This window comes from Monodelphis domestica, chromosome 1, assembly GCF_027887165.1.
Source record: "Monodelphis domestica isolate mMonDom1 chromosome 1, mMonDom1.pri, whole genome shotgun sequence".
NCBI lineage: Eukaryota > Metazoa > Chordata > Mammalia > Didelphimorphia > Didelphidae > Monodelphis > Monodelphis domestica.
The window spans coordinates 421035534-421050773 of NC_077227.1; the positions used below are offsets into that span (position 1 = coordinate 421035534).

General features: G+C 37.7%; 1 protein-coding gene across 10 annotated transcripts in view; it reads left to right on the forward strand.

Annotated features, from left to right (window-relative positions):
* Positions 1 to 15240, forward strand: part of CNTRL (centriolin) — a 144834-nt gene that overhangs the window by 93858 nt on the left and 35736 nt on the right. For 6 of the 10 annotated variants that reach the window (XR_458111.3, XM_007474565.3, XM_007474566.3 and 3 more), the window contains 12 exons: positions 818 to 977; positions 1314 to 1429; positions 1523 to 1740; positions 2882 to 3039; positions 3939 to 4012; positions 5138 to 5326; positions 6149 to 6374; positions 8119 to 8324; positions 9056 to 9196; positions 9796 to 10068; positions 10432 to 10569; positions 11509 to 11718. Coding sequence is in view for 9 of the 10 variants with exons in the window: in XM_007474565.3 (XP_007474627.2) it covers positions 818 to 977; positions 1314 to 1429; positions 1523 to 1740; positions 2882 to 3039; positions 3939 to 4012; positions 5138 to 5326; positions 6149 to 6374; positions 8119 to 8324; positions 9056 to 9196; positions 9796 to 10068; positions 10432 to 10569; positions 11509 to 11718 (2109 nt within the window). In the remaining variant the exon portion in view is untranslated. Of the gene's footprint in view, positions 1 to 817; positions 978 to 1313; positions 1430 to 1522; positions 1741 to 2881; positions 3040 to 3938; positions 4013 to 5137; positions 5327 to 6148; positions 6375 to 6867; positions 7018 to 8118; positions 8325 to 9055; positions 9197 to 9795; positions 10069 to 10431; positions 10570 to 11508; positions 11719 to 12639; positions 13080 to 15240 lie in introns of those variants that run through there. The other 4 variants (XM_007474570.3, XM_056812034.1, XM_056812033.1 and 1 more) reach the window with 4 other exon arrangements.

The window sequence follows — 15240 nt, forward strand, 5'->3', positions numbered from 1 at the left end:
AAGTATGGGTTTAATAAAATAATAATAATACATCTCCTAGCTCAGGGAAAAAGGAAAAAAGCACCTATATATTCCAAAGTAGATAAGTAGCCATTTTTATGGTGGCAAAGAACTAGAAATTGAGAGACTGTCCATCAATTGAGGAATGGCTGAACAAGTTGTGGTATATGATTGTGATGGAATACTACTGTGCCCTAAGAAATGATGAGCAAGATACTTTTTTTTTAAACTTGGAAAGACCTACATGAAATAATGAAGAGCAAGATGAGTAATGAGTAGAACCAAGAGAATATCATATAGAGCTATGGAATTAATATTTAAGAATAACACGTGAGAAAGAACTGATAAAGAAAGAACTGATAAACAGAAAGATGATATAATTTATATATACTTTTTTTGTCAGGTATGCCTTCTATAAAGTGGGGAAGAGAGGGAGGAGGTGAGATATCTGGGTATTTTAATGTAACCAGCAAACAAATAAAAAGGGGAAAAAAGAATATATCTCTTGCCCATAACAGTGAGAAGAATATGATCTGTTTTTAAATATTTTATTGTCTGCTCTTTAGTGGTTGTCTATCCACCTCCTTATTCATCTTTGTACTCACAAGCAATCTATATGATATAATCTTATCCTTAAAAAATCTAAAAGTACCAAAGAAGGAGGAATAATCTTTGCCCTCAATAAGTTTAAAATATGAGAAAAATTATAAATTTTAGTGTGTATTTATGAGTAGGCCTTACATTAATGGAACTTCTCATCATAAACCATATTGTTTTTCTTCTCTCCTCAACTACTTTTGCTACAATGATTGTGCAGGAAATAAAGTCGCTCTTGGAAGAACTGAATTTTCAGAAAGCAGAATTGAATGTCCAGATAAGTGAAAAGAAAACACAACTCTCACTCACTACACAGGAAATTGGAAAAGAAGAGGAGATCCTTCATGAACTTGCAGGACAAATATGTAGGCATAAAACAGGTACATTTAAATTGCTGTGATCATGGGCAGTGTAGTAGAAAGAACAATAGATAGGGAATCTGAAGAAGTAGGTAGAATTGGCTTTCCATTTGTTTGTTTTGCATCCGTGAGTGTGGGTACTTTGCCTCTTTGAACTCATCAACAAAAATCCAGTTTTAACATTTTGTGATCAATGTCCTAAATATCTGTGTTCTAATCTTCAATAGTCCAAGATCTATTCCTGTTCTACCATTCTTTGTTTTAAGGCCCCTTCCAGCTAAACATTCTCTAATTTTGTGACTTGTGGTCTAATATTCTCTAATATATATTGTTCTTTGCCTTGTTTCTGGGTATTAGAGATGAAAAATTTTATGGACAAGTTGCAGCATGAAAACAATGAGTTGCAATTCCTGAAAGTGCAACGTAACCAAAAAATGACTGAACTAGAGAAGACACAAATCGAGTTGGTACAGGTAAAAAACAAAAACTCTGGTTGAGCTGCCCTCTGAAAACTTCAGCCCTTCGGTTCCCTTGAGCCATCTAATGTTCTATATCCTCTTCCTTAGGAGAATTTGGAATTGGAGAAAGTGCAGCGCACTGCCCAGCGCCAGAGAGAGGAAGTTGAGTGGCAGAGACAGCTTTTGGAAAAGGAGAAACAAGAAATCAGTCAGCTGACATCGGAAGTAACTACCTTGCAAGCCAATGTGGAAGCTTTGAGTGAGGAAAAGGAAGATCTTGAAGAGAACTGTGAAAGTTTGGAGAAAAAGTTGGAGCAAGCCAAAAGGTGAGAGAAGGAATGATGAGGAAATCCTGAAGATGAGGGCTAGGTAATATCCCCAAGTGGGTAATTTTTTCAATAGACCTCTCCTGACACTGCCATATAGCTACCCTCTGGATGATTTGGTGTCTATGTAACTTTATATGGTTTCAATTTAGTGAACCTTTTCCAAGGCAGTCTGATAAAATGGTAATAATAGTAGTAACAGCAAAAACAACAACAATAATAATAACAGTAGAAGTAATAGCTACTCTTTTTATAGCATTTTGAGGTTTAGAAAGTCCTTTACAAATCTTATCTCACAACTCAGAGAAGGCAGATACAAGTCTTATCTTCATTTTGCAGAAGAAGAAATTGAAAATCTATCAACTGAGATTGATAGAAGTTCAGTAATTTACTCGAGGACACACAGCTAGTGAGCGTCTGAGACCATATTTGAACTTGGCTCTTCCCAACTCCAGATCCAGCACTCTCTTTGCTGTGCCTGTCAGACTCGGAGCCTGAAGATAATTTGTTCAATTCTCAACTGTTTTCTCAACTGCAAGTCACTGCACCAGTCTGAGTTGTAGTCTCCTTATGCATTAAAAGTGATAATATTTCTTATGCTCCCATCCTGATAGACCCAGGAATTAAATGAGATTAACCCAGAAATGCTCCATGAACACGAGTTGTTTTGGTGGTAATTGTTGTTATTCTCTAACCTAAAGAAAGTGTACAATAGAATCACCCTCGAAAAGAAACATTCATAGGCTATTAGAGCTAGACCTTAGAATGTAGCACCTGGAATGATAACTTAGGAAAGGGACCACAAGGTACAGAATGTTAGAATATAGACTATCAGAACTGGAAGAAAAGAAGACTTATGATATCATCTAATCCAACCCCCCCTCATTTCATAGAAAAGGAAAACTAAGCCCCTTAGAGGTAAAGGGACTTAGAGATTTGTGGCAGAGGAAGAATTAATGTGCCCATTAAGTATCATGCTCTTCTCACTTTACAGATGCTACTGGAAGGATAGAGGCTCCTCCTCAGGCCCCATAATTGCACATTGATAAAATATAATGTTATATGCAAAATATGGGGGGGGTCTTCGTCTTGTTTAATGTTATGTTATGGCTATTTTTGAGTTTCTCTCTGTTCTTGGTAGAATGTTAGCAGCTACGGAAGATAGCAGCAGAATAGCCACATCTAACTTGGAAAGGATGGAGCTGGATGTCAGGAAACTGCAGCAGGAAGTGGACCAGCTAAACAGAGACAAGCTCTCCTTGCACAAAGATATTGCCAACATGCAGCAACACCTACAAGGTAATCAAGATATGATGAGGGGCTATCTTCAGAGTATTTCAGGCTTGTGTCCCAAAGAAGATGTGGTAATCACCAAGAACTGGTATAGTTTCATCAAAAATATCATGCCAGGGGGGCAGCTGGGTAGCACAGTGGATTGAGAACCAGTCCTAGAGACGGGAGGTCCTAGGTTCAAATCTGGCTTCAGCCACTTCCCAGCTGTGTGACCCTGGGCAAGTCACTTGACCCCCATTGCCTAGCCCTTACCACTCTTCTGCCTTGGAGCCAATACACAGTATTGACTCCAAGACGGAAGGTAAGGGTTTTTATAAATATATATATATATATATCATGCCAGATTAATCTCATTTCTCTTTTTGCCTGGTAGATCAGGGATACATTGTACATATACTTTAATTTTATCAAAGCATTTAACAGACTTTCTTCTGTTTTTCAAATGGACAAAGTGGAAAAATGTCAACTAAATAATAGTATAGTTAGATAAATTCAGAACTTTCTTTTTCCTTTTTTTTTTGGACATGGCTAATTCAGGAGTTTGTTTGATGACTCTTCATATTTGTGTGGGTTTTGTTTTTCTTGACTTCTCAATAGGTGGGAGAAGGGAAGATAATTTAGAACTAAAGATAAAATAAAATTGAATTTAAAAAATAAATAAATAAAAATTTAAAGGCATTTAAATAGGCTTAGGTAAGATGATCCACTGAATAAACTAGATACTGTAGACTCACAATTTAGCACAGAGTAGGTGCTTAATAAATGTTTATTAGTTGCCTGGGTCTATCTTGGCAGGACAAATAATAAAAGGACTACTAGACTGGGTGTTTTTTCTAGGTATAGCTATCCTAAATAGCCTCAGTAAGTATTTCCCATTTCACAAAGTGAAAAATTCTTTGTTTCAGAAAAAAGAGAAGAATTAGAGTCCCTAAAAGATGAACTCATTCGTGTTCAAGATGAGTTGAAGATGACAGAAGAGGTAAAATTATTAGAGTATAATCTGGGAGTTGTTATAGGATACTAATCTTTGAAGTCAAGCAGTTAATTGAAACATAAAACACAACAGATGACTAGCCTTGGCTCTTTTTTTTAATTCTATCAAATCTAAACCATTGAGATAAATAAGTTAATCATTTACATTTTGCTACTACTCACCCCTCTTATAATATACAGAGAATAGACAATAATAACAGTTTAACATATAGATCTTATGCTTTACAAAGTACTTTTTACCTACATTTTTTACATGAGTTCCACCACAAACTATGAGCCAATGAGGTAGGCAGAGTATCAGATTACTTTCGTTTTACAGTTAAGGAAAGTGAAGACAGAGAATGGAAGTGACTTGCCTAATCTGATTTGTGGCGGAGCCAGAATTCAAGTACCCAAGGCTCTGTGTAAAACATTGAATACATGATGGGGAGTAGCATGAGACAAGATGAGAAAGCTACACTGACTATCCCCTACTAGAATGTAAGCTCCTTAAGGCAGGGACTCCTTGGCAATTTCATTTCTGCCATAGTACCTAACACAGGGCTACAGACATGGCAGACACCCAATAAATGTACAACTGAATTGAAATGTCTCCCTTGATAATATAGTGCACATCATAATTTTTTATATATGAATTTACATTTATTAATGAGTAACATATGGGTGCTGAAGTCTGAATATTTAAAAAACAAGAGAATTAGAATCTCCAAATATACGGTTGGAAAATGACAGTCATTTCTTTATTATACCTCACCTGTATTCATAACCATTTAAAGTCATGCAGATAAAGATAAAGGTTGCTAAGATTTATAATTATAATATTTTTGAAGCACTTTTCTGTTTCCAGAGCACTTTCCCTACAGCTCTATGAAAATAGGTACTCCAAATATTACTTCTGGTTTTATGTATGGGAAACCGAGGTTCAACTGTTCAGTGATTTGCTGAAGGTCACACAGCAAGCAAGTTCCAATTCTACTTGCTTTCTCCATTACATCACATTGCTGGTCTTTTGGGGGAAAAAAAAAACATTTAGTCTAAATTGAATAATGAAGGTATTCTGCTTTGGGCAGTTGTATACATAATTAGTTCTAAACTTTTTCTTCACATATAGGATCTGGAAGTGACTTCACAACATCAGAGTGACTTGCTGAGTGAGCAAGGCAACCTGAAAGGTAACATCGGTGAACAGATGAAGAAGCTCCACGAATGCCAGGAGCAAGAAGAAAAGAAGCAATTGCAACTACAGATACTTCAGAGTGAGATTGAAGAAAGGAAAAAAAGACTTGCCCAAGAGGAAGGGGTAAATGAGGATTGACAGAGTATATAACTATATCACACAAGAACCCAAAGAATCTGTTATTTGATCAGTGTAGGGAATTTCCTTTGCCTGTATACTCTGTTCATCAAAGCAGATCATAACTTAAGCTATGACTTCTAGTAGATAAGTCCTAGGACTTGCCAGAGGCACATAGAAGTTAAATGACTCATCCAGAGATATATAGATAATTGTCAGAGGTCAAATTTGAGCCACATCTTCTTGATCCAGCATTCCATCCCCCAAGCCACACTGTCTCTTAGATGTACTATACAACAACATAAAAACTTAACCTGGGCAGAGGTTGCTAATAGCTCACTTTACTCCATTCCCTACGCCTTGTTTCTAAGAGAACACAAATTAAAAACACATATTTCAATGTCACGAAACCTTAGAATCATCGAATATCAGGAGGTCTTTAATGGAGTACTCCTGGAGTGTGTCAACGGCCCTATGTTGCTTAACATTTTTATTAGTGACTGGGATGATGGCATGGGTAGTATGCTCGTCAAACCTGTGAATGAAGGAAAGCTTGGAGTGAGAGCTAACTTAATACTTTCGCTGAGTGACAAACTCCAAATTCAAAAAGATCTCAGTAGACTGGTAGTGTGGGCCAAATGAAGTAAGTCAAAACTTAATGAAGACAAAATTCTCCTCTTGGTTTGAAAAACTTCACAAATAGTGGGTGGGTAGCACATGGCATCTTGGGTTGAACTAGATGGCGTCTATGCTCTCTCCTAACTCTTAAGTTCCATAAGCTTTTTATTTTACTATACCAGGCTTATTAATCTAACTTTGTTTGTTTAGTATCTTCATCAAATCCAAACAGAAATAGAAAATGAAGAAGCAAAATTAGAAGCCTGTAAAGCAAAATTGAAAGACCAGCAACAGTTGCTGGATTGGGAACTGGCGAGTCAAAAAAGCAAATTGGAACAAGTGATCTCAAAGGTGGCACTGGCAGAAGAGAGAGTCAAGACCCTGAAAGAAGAGGAAAAATGGAGTGCAACCTTGGAGATGACACTAAACCAGACCAGTAAGTGCTACCACATGACTCATACAGGCCTACAGAATGACCAAGAGTTACCAATGTGAGTTTTGAACTATATAAAAGGAGACCAAGACCCTGTTCTAAGTTTGATTTAGTGCTTTAGTTATTAGATCGTAAAATAGTTCCTTTTAAGAAAATGAGCCATGAGAAGAGGAAGGTTAATCTTGGGACTTTCTGTTAATTTTATTTTTGAAAATTTTGAGGACTTGAAATCTTAGAAGAATATTCAGTCTAACCTGCTCATTTTATAGATAAGGGAAATTAAGGACCTGGGAGGTTCAGTGTCACCTGCCCAGAGTCAAAAAAAGCAGCAGATGATAGAATCAAGGTTTGAACTAATGTCCTCTATTCCAAATATAGAACTCTTTCTATTTTTAAGATCTTTTTAAAATTTAGTAAAAAAAAAAAACTACAACATACATAATTTTTCCTTTGATATGCTTCATTGTATTATGACCTTGACCCTGGTTTCTTGAAGGCTTTACCAGTGGAACTTGAGCTATTGATGGATTCTATGAAGTTGAAAAGGCCTTTTGAATATGGACCATATATGCCTGTCATGCAAGTACCATCTTGACTAGAAGTAGGGAAAAGAATAGGGTTTTTTTTTTTTTCAATCTAAGGCAAAAGAGTGGTAAGGGCTAGGCAATTGGGGGGGGGGGGGGGGGGTTAAGTGACTTGCCAAGAGTCACACAGCTAGGAAGTATCTGATATCAGATTTGAACCCAGGACCTCCCACCTGTGGGCCTTACTCTCAATCCACTGAGCCACCCAGCTGCCCCTCTCAGCTACTTTAGTAAAACATGGTTTTATACTCACTAAGAATTAACTGACCTAGAATCAGTGAGCAGTCTGGGATTTTCAATAAATTCATATTCTAAGGAGGAACTTTTAGAAGGCTATGTTTGACATATAAATCCAAATAGAATCATCATGTCAGGTTTCCTCTGCTACTTGTAAGCTCCCTTAGCTCTTTGAGACAGAAATATCCTATGCTGCCTGAAATGTCTTTTAGAGATTTTTGGATGACTTTGTAGATTAGACATTTTAGATGGAAGGTGGCAGGAAAGTAAGCAAAGGCAAGTGAACCCATGCAAAGTCTATGTAGGTCTTCAAAAAGCCCAAGTTAGAGCCTTGGCACACTTTAGATTCATAAATTATTAGAGCTAGAAAGAACCTTCAAACAGAATAATAACAACTAACATTTTAGTGTACTTGCTTCGTGCTAGATGCTTTATAATTATCTCATTTGATACTCACCACATGTGGTAAGGGCTAATTATCCCCACTTTATAGATGAGGAAACTGAGGCAAAGAGAGGTTTAAGTGTCTTGCCAAGGGTTACATAGCCAGCAAGTGTCTAAGATTGGATTTGAACTCATCTTCCTCACTCCATGCCCAGTGCTCTAGTCACCACCTAGCTACCTAGTTCCGCCACCTACTGTACATAGACTGTTAAGACTATAGAATGTTAGAGCTGGAGAGGAAGTCCGAAATCATTTCATCTAACCGTCTTTTACAGAGACCCAGAAAGAAACAGTGGCTTGCCCAAGATCATGTAGCTACTTGGTGGAAGAACCAAATTAACTATAAATAAGCATTAATATAAGGGTTCCATATTGCAAGGATTTGGGGAAACTTGGATTATGTAATCCTTCCCACTCATACCACATTCCCATGGCTGGCATTAGGGCTATTGGCTAAACCTGCTCAAAAATATTTATTCTAGGACTTCAGCTCTCAGAACGTGAAGAGCAATTACTAAAAAAATCAAGTGAACTCTTAACTCTGCAACAAGAAATGGACCTCTCCAAGGCCGATATAAGCCACCTTCAGAGCTGTTTCCGGTTTGAGAAGGAGAAAGCTGAAAAACAAATTATAGGCCTGAAAGAAGCCATCAGGACCCAACGGACCCAAATGGAAAAAGCCCTTCTCGTATGTATGACATTGCCTTGGTTTTCTGACTTTGGATCCTAGAGCAGCACAAAGACTGGGGAACATCCTCGTGTGGTATTCTCTCCTCTTTCCTATGGGCAGACGACCATATCAGGCTAGCGGAATAATGCCCTATAGTCACCAAGGCTCACAATACACTAGCCACAGAGGAATCTCATGTATTCTTGGGGTTAATGTCAAGATTAATGCTAGAAAAAAATCTTGGAGATTTTCCAGCCCAGTCCTTAGCATTGGAATCAGAAGGCCTGGATTAAAATCCTGCCTCTGGGGGTGGCTAGGTAGCACAGGAGATAGAGCACCAGGCTTGGAGTCTTGAAAACTTGGATTCAAATGTGGCCTTAGACACTTCCTCACTCTGTGACCCTGGACAAGTCACTTAGCCCTGATTATCTAGCTTGTGCTGCTCTTCTATCTTAGGAGTGAAACTAAGACAGAAAGTAAGTTTAAAAAATAAAATAGGGAATTTAAGTCAGTATCATTTGGTGAAATGCAGTTGAGTCTTATTTCTTTGGGAAAGTAGGAAGGATGGACATGGTCACTAATCCTTTTTTTTTCCCTTCTTGCCACCATGGTTGAAATTCAATTTTCTCCTTTTAGCGACTGAAAACAGGACTTGTTCTGTGAGCTGATTTGATGAAAGTTCAATGTAAACAAGAATGCTATCGAAATCCTTGTTATTATCTATCACAGTCACTGAACTCTTCTTACAGGATCAAAAACATGAGAACAGTTGTATGCAGAAGGAAATGACAGCAGTTGAGCAAGTTGCACAAGATAACCATGAGCAAGCCAAGCGCCTAATGAAGGAGCTCAATAAGATTCAGTTTGAGTATCTGGAAGTGCAGAAACAGGTGGGAGATCTGTCTGTCCGGCCCATTCTCCTCCTTTTAAGAGTCCTTCCCTGGTGACCTTTTTATGCTCTCCTTTGTGGTGTAGTTAACTCTGCTCCTCCCCCCTACTCGATTGTAAGTGCCTTAGAACAGGGAGAAGCAGGCTGCTTTCCTACTGGACTATTCACAAATCTTTTTATCTCTGTAAGTCTCACTTTCCTCATCCATCAAATGGGATGATAATTTCATTGCCTATGTCAGAGGTAATATAGGATGTACTCTGTAAACCCTGAAGCACTATTATGATTCATCTTCATTCCCTTTAGCACCTAGCACATTGCTATGTATTGAATTGAATACATGACGCATAAGATTTACAGTATTTTCCTCATAATACCCCTAAGCAGTGGGTAGTCTATGTGTTTTCATCTTCATTTTACCAATAAAAGGAGCCTGAAACTCAGAAGTGGAGTGACTCGCCAAAGGTCATGAAACAAGTTCACTCTTCTTTTTACTATGCCACACACAGCTTAATGTAAACCATCTCAGAAGCGCTGACCAAATAAAGTTTAGATAGCTTCCTTACTTAAAACTATCCAACTCTTTTTATTACTGTTTAGCTAAAAAATCAAAAGGATTTGGAACAACGACATAAGGAAATCAGTGACGCAATGAAGCTACTAAAATATGAAGTGAAAAGTGAACTCAAAACTAGTCTTAAGGATTTCAACCAGTCTCATCCAGAGTCACTAGAAGATCTAGAAACTGTTATTAAAAAAGCAGAAACCCTAGAGAGTGAATTGGAAAGTTTGAAAGAGAACTTCCCATTTTCCACCAATGAGTGCCAATATTCTTTTGAAGAGAAGCTAAACTTATCCAAAGTTCACATTATGGTAAGCACTTACGACTCTTGCTCCAAATACTTTATCCCTCTTTCCAGTTACTCCTCTTTGCAACTCCTCTCAATATCCCCTAGAGCCTACCCTTTCCCCCCTCTGTGTTTCACAGTGCCCCGTTTACTTTAACCATTAGATTGCAAGTTCCATGTCAAGACACAATCCTGCTATATCTTGACTGCCAGGGACCCAGCATATAGTGCTCAGCACAGAGTTTTGGGGGGGGAACCAGACCTTTGATTTCACTAGTATAGAGAGCTCCGTGTTGGGAAACAATGCAGATGAGCAATTACTCTCATTATATGACACGGAAAGGACTTCACAAGATAATTCTAGAAAAAATCATTCTGGGCCCCACAGGGAGAAGGAGAGGTAATTTGGCATTGGACAAATACAGGCAAGTTTGCTTATGGCGACTTTTTCCCCTTGTCAAAGGATGAGCACTGGCGCGGAGAAGCAATGAGAGAGAAACTACGTCATCGTGAAGACAGACTCAAGGTTGTATTTTGTATGGGAGCCACTAATATCAGGATGAAGTATTAGGAGTATTTAAAAGTGACAAGTAGCTGAGAGTTCATCCAGCCTCATTTTAGAGACGAGGAAACCAAGGACCAAAGAGGTTAAAGTCCTTGCCTGAGGTCTGAGCAGTGGTAAGGAGAGCAGAGCCGTGGCTTTATTCCAGGCCCCCAGCTGGAACTAGCATAATTTCCATAACATCTTGCTATAGTGGAATATCTTAAATTGAGCACTAAACATATCTAGTAAACACAGCATTGGTTCTGGAGTGTTGAGGGATATAACATTGGAAATAGCATTAAACCTGCCATGGGATCATCTGATTTAATGATATAAGATGACCTTGGAAATGATCAGTTTGCAGATGAGGTCTGCAAAGTCCCAAAGATGAAGCGATTTGATGAGTTACAGTACAGTGTAAGTGGCCAAGTGAATATTCTAGTACAGATCTAAAGATTATAGATTTAGAGTTAGAAGAGACATCATCTAGTCCAACCCCTTCCTCTTACAGGTAAGGAAACGGGTCTTTTCAGTCCAAATCCAGAGCTTTTTCAACATCAGTCAAGACATGTGGATTCACAGCTTAGCTCTACCATGTGCTTGCCTCTGGCATCTCCTTTCTCTGAAGCTTTTAAATCACTTGCCCTAACTTACAGAGTTGTTTTGAGGGGAATATTTGGGCAGCTCTAAAGTGCTATAAAAGCAAGAATTGCTGTATTGGGGTCAGAATTCTGAGGATTCAAAGATAGAAGGACCTTAGATCATTTGGTCCAAACCATTCATTTTACAGATGAAGAATCTTCCAGTGGCCACTGATTTTAAATTAGTACATTTCTGCTATATAGCATTAGAATGTAATTTTTATAATGTATTTGACTGCTCAAGTAGACATTCTAACAATTAGAACAAAACAATTTTCAGGCCCAGCTTCGCTCCTCTATGTCCAGGCAAACAGAGGCCTTAATGAAAGGCAAACAACAAACTGAAGGCACTTTACACAGTTTGAAGAGACAAGTTGATGCTTTAGATGAACTAGTTACCAGTAACACTGCAGATTCTACGTTGTTGGCGCCAAGTTTGTCACAACTAGACATTTCCCTACTTGAAGGCTCTCATCTCACTAAGGACCAGGTAAGAAGCATCACTTCTTTGGATCCACTGGCCCTAACTCTTCATGATTCTTGGGTAATGGATGTGGGAGATATTTCAAAAGGTCCCCCAGATAAATAATGAAAGATGTTCTTATTATATCCACTACTTTGCTCAAAATGGTATTTTTCCCTGTGCAAACTTCAGAAGGCAAAAAAGAAACTTCCTACTCAAAACCAGTGTCTTTTGAAATGAGTGTTTCACTTTCCAAAACATGGGAGAATCTGAAAGGGTTCCAGAGAAATACATGGAGACTGCCTTGGGATTGTTTGGGGTAGCTTAGTAAAGAACATTATAGATCTCTTAAGATTTGAACAGATGGCACATGAAAGAAACAGAATTTTTCTGTTTCAGGGGCAAGAGGTAAGGCATCTTTAAAGTTCTCCAGAAGTAAAGGGAATAAGCATTTATTTAGTACTATGTGCCTGGCAAACGCTCTTACAAATATTATCTCGATAAAGAAAAAATTGAGGCACTTCAGGAGACTAGAGGTCTTCAAGTGGAAATCTTAGGAATTTTGTCCAAGAAAATGCCTGCTTCTGGCACAATCTGGAGTAATGCCCTTACTATATATAGTTTCTTCTAAATCTGAAGTTGAGTCATAAAGATTAGAAGGATGCCACAAATTCCATTGCTACAATCAAATTAGTGGTGGTAGTAGTTCAAAACTCAAACTTTGTTACACTTCACAATGATTCTAACATTTGCAACAGTTTAAATACTTTTGGAATAGTGGGAAGATTCCTGTAATTTTGTTTCTCCATGTCCAAGTGTCTTATAAATGTGAACTATCACAACAAAATCCTGGCCGATTTTGCTAGTTTATTAGTTAGAAAAATATGGTTCAAGTAAAATTTGTCATTATTATTCAGTTCATCCTTATGCTATTTTATGTGCCCACAGGGAAGGGCCTTGTCACAATGACTTGGCCCCAAGAGACTACTGGGAACACTTTTTGCCATCCATACCTGAGGAAATGTCTACTACCTCACTAATTTAGCAAGGCAGAGTCCCTCATATCTGACCTTGCTAGAAACCAACTCAGATCCAGGACCCTTCTTCCTAACGATGGCATGTTTTATGTTACAGAAACAAAGATTTTTGTAAGACATTTGTACATATGGAAATATCAATGCATAAACTAGAAACAGGGTGTGAAGCTAATGCCACAGGCTTTTATAAACACATCACTCCTTTGAAATTCAAATTGCAAGGTGTAAATTGAAAGGTCTGTACTGATGTAGCAGAACACCTTGCTGAATTTAAATTCCTCTACATTTGTTAATCTTATCAAGTTTGTGTTTTGCGTGAAATATATTTTCATATAAAAAAGATTAAACAAAGTTGTCTTAAGTGCAATTTTTGTATGGGAAAATCAAACCACTTCTTATATTCAATGAAAGACAAAGACATGACCTTAGGTTTAAACTTCAAGACTGTAAAGGGAATATCATCTAATCCAACTCATTTTAGAAGGGGAAACTGGCTCAAAGAGGTTCAGAGGTAAGGCAGGCTGCCCAAGATCACCCAAAAAGCGAGTAGCATTGTTATTTCCACTTCTATCTTACTTTCTCAGCCTGGATAGTAAGGAAGCACCTGCTTTTTAAGCCCACTGGAGAATACAAGGAGAGGCAATTTACATGATTTTTTACAAATGCAAGTGTTTTTAATACTAGCATATTGCCCCATTTCTTGACCTTAGGTATTTTGTGGTATCACATGCATTAGTAAAAACTTAAGACTAAAATACACAACATGGATAAATTTTCAGATGTTTGAGAGTCCCTTATATGAGGAATCCCAATTCCCTACATCAGTACCTGTGTTAATCTCTCTAGCTTCATCCCAGCATAGCTCAGCTTTCTGCTTGCATTTTTCTGATTTTCCACATTTAGGAATTCATGCTACCTCACTAGCTAGAAATCAGTCACTGAAAAAACTGGATATTCCTTCTGAATTTTTGGTTGCCTCCCAAATGATTTAAGTCTCTTTACTGGTATGGGGGGAGGGAAGTAATTTTAATTTCAGCTCCAGATTTGACCCAATGAGCTAGCCCCACTCCCTTGTTTTACAGATAAAAATACTGACTTGCCCCATCACCATCTTTCAGGCCAGTACTCTTGACTCCTTCCTGCTTCCAAGACCAGTGTTCCACTACCAGTAATTGGTTGAATTATGTTCAAACCAAATTAGAAATTAAAAACGCAACATATTGAAGGCTTTTACTCTCCTGTTGGAAGCTGATAAGTTTTAACTATGTAACACCAATCTCTAAATCTATACTACTGTTAGTAAAACCCACAAGGTATCACAGTTGCACTATACTAGAGATATGAGCTCATTTGAAAAAGGAATTTTGTAAAATCATACTCTTTAATATCCATTTGACATTTGTTTTTCAAAAGATCTTAGGTTTGGGATAGCTAGGTGGCTTAGTGGAGTGAGAGCCAGGTCTAAAGAAGGGAAATCCTGTGTTCAAATTTAACCTCATACTTTCTAGCTGTGTGACCCCAGGCAAGTCACTTAACCCCCATTGACTAGCCCTTATTGACCTTCTGTCTTGGAAACGATACACAGTATTGATTGAAAGACGGAAAGTAAGGGTTTAATATGATAAACAAAAAAAACAACAAAAACAACCCAAGGATCATGCATTTTGAAGTAGTCCCTAGAAATAATCTATTCTCATCCTCATTTTGAAAATGAGGAAAATGAAGTCTCCTTGACCAACTCAAAGCAGTCAAGTGACTTACTCAAGATCTTTTAGGAAGCACAAAGCAGAACCAAAATCCTCAGATTCCAAATCCAAGACTCTTCTGTACCTATTATGTAAAATTCTAGTTCCATGGAAAACATGATTAACTAATAGACAAGTATTGTCTTCACGTATGAACAAAAAAAAATCAAGTTTACTGCATCAAACATATAATTTATTGTACAATGAAAGTACCTGAACATTGTACCGAAATGTAATCTAACAATAAATAGGCAATGAGCACCAGATAGAAATTGGAGGCTTCCTCAGAGGTGCTATAAACAAACTTAAAGCATGGTAAAGTAGTGTGTTGAAGTGTGACCTATGTTGTGATTTGCAATTTTTTCTTCTCTCCAGCCAAACTCTATATTTAGTGCCTAGAAATTAAGTCAAACAAAACAATTCTACATATTCCCAATTTTGAGCACCTACCTTTTATTAAGAGCGTCTACACATGCAATTAAAAACAGAATTTGGTCCCAAAAAGTTTTGGGAGGGTTTTTTTTGGTGGGTTTTTTTTTTTTTAGAATATCAGCACTGTGTGTAAAGTTACACAGAAGAACTTTTTCATTGCCATTTCCTCTGCAAGTAAAAAATCCAAACTCCAGAGCTATAGGACTTGGGAGCAATCTGGTTAAGAATGGCAAATAATGCCATTTCATTATGTTATCAATAAAGAGTCTGGCAATCCCTGGCAACCAACAATTTCTGTCAAGCAAAAGCTTGATTTTAGGATGTCTTAATCTTGT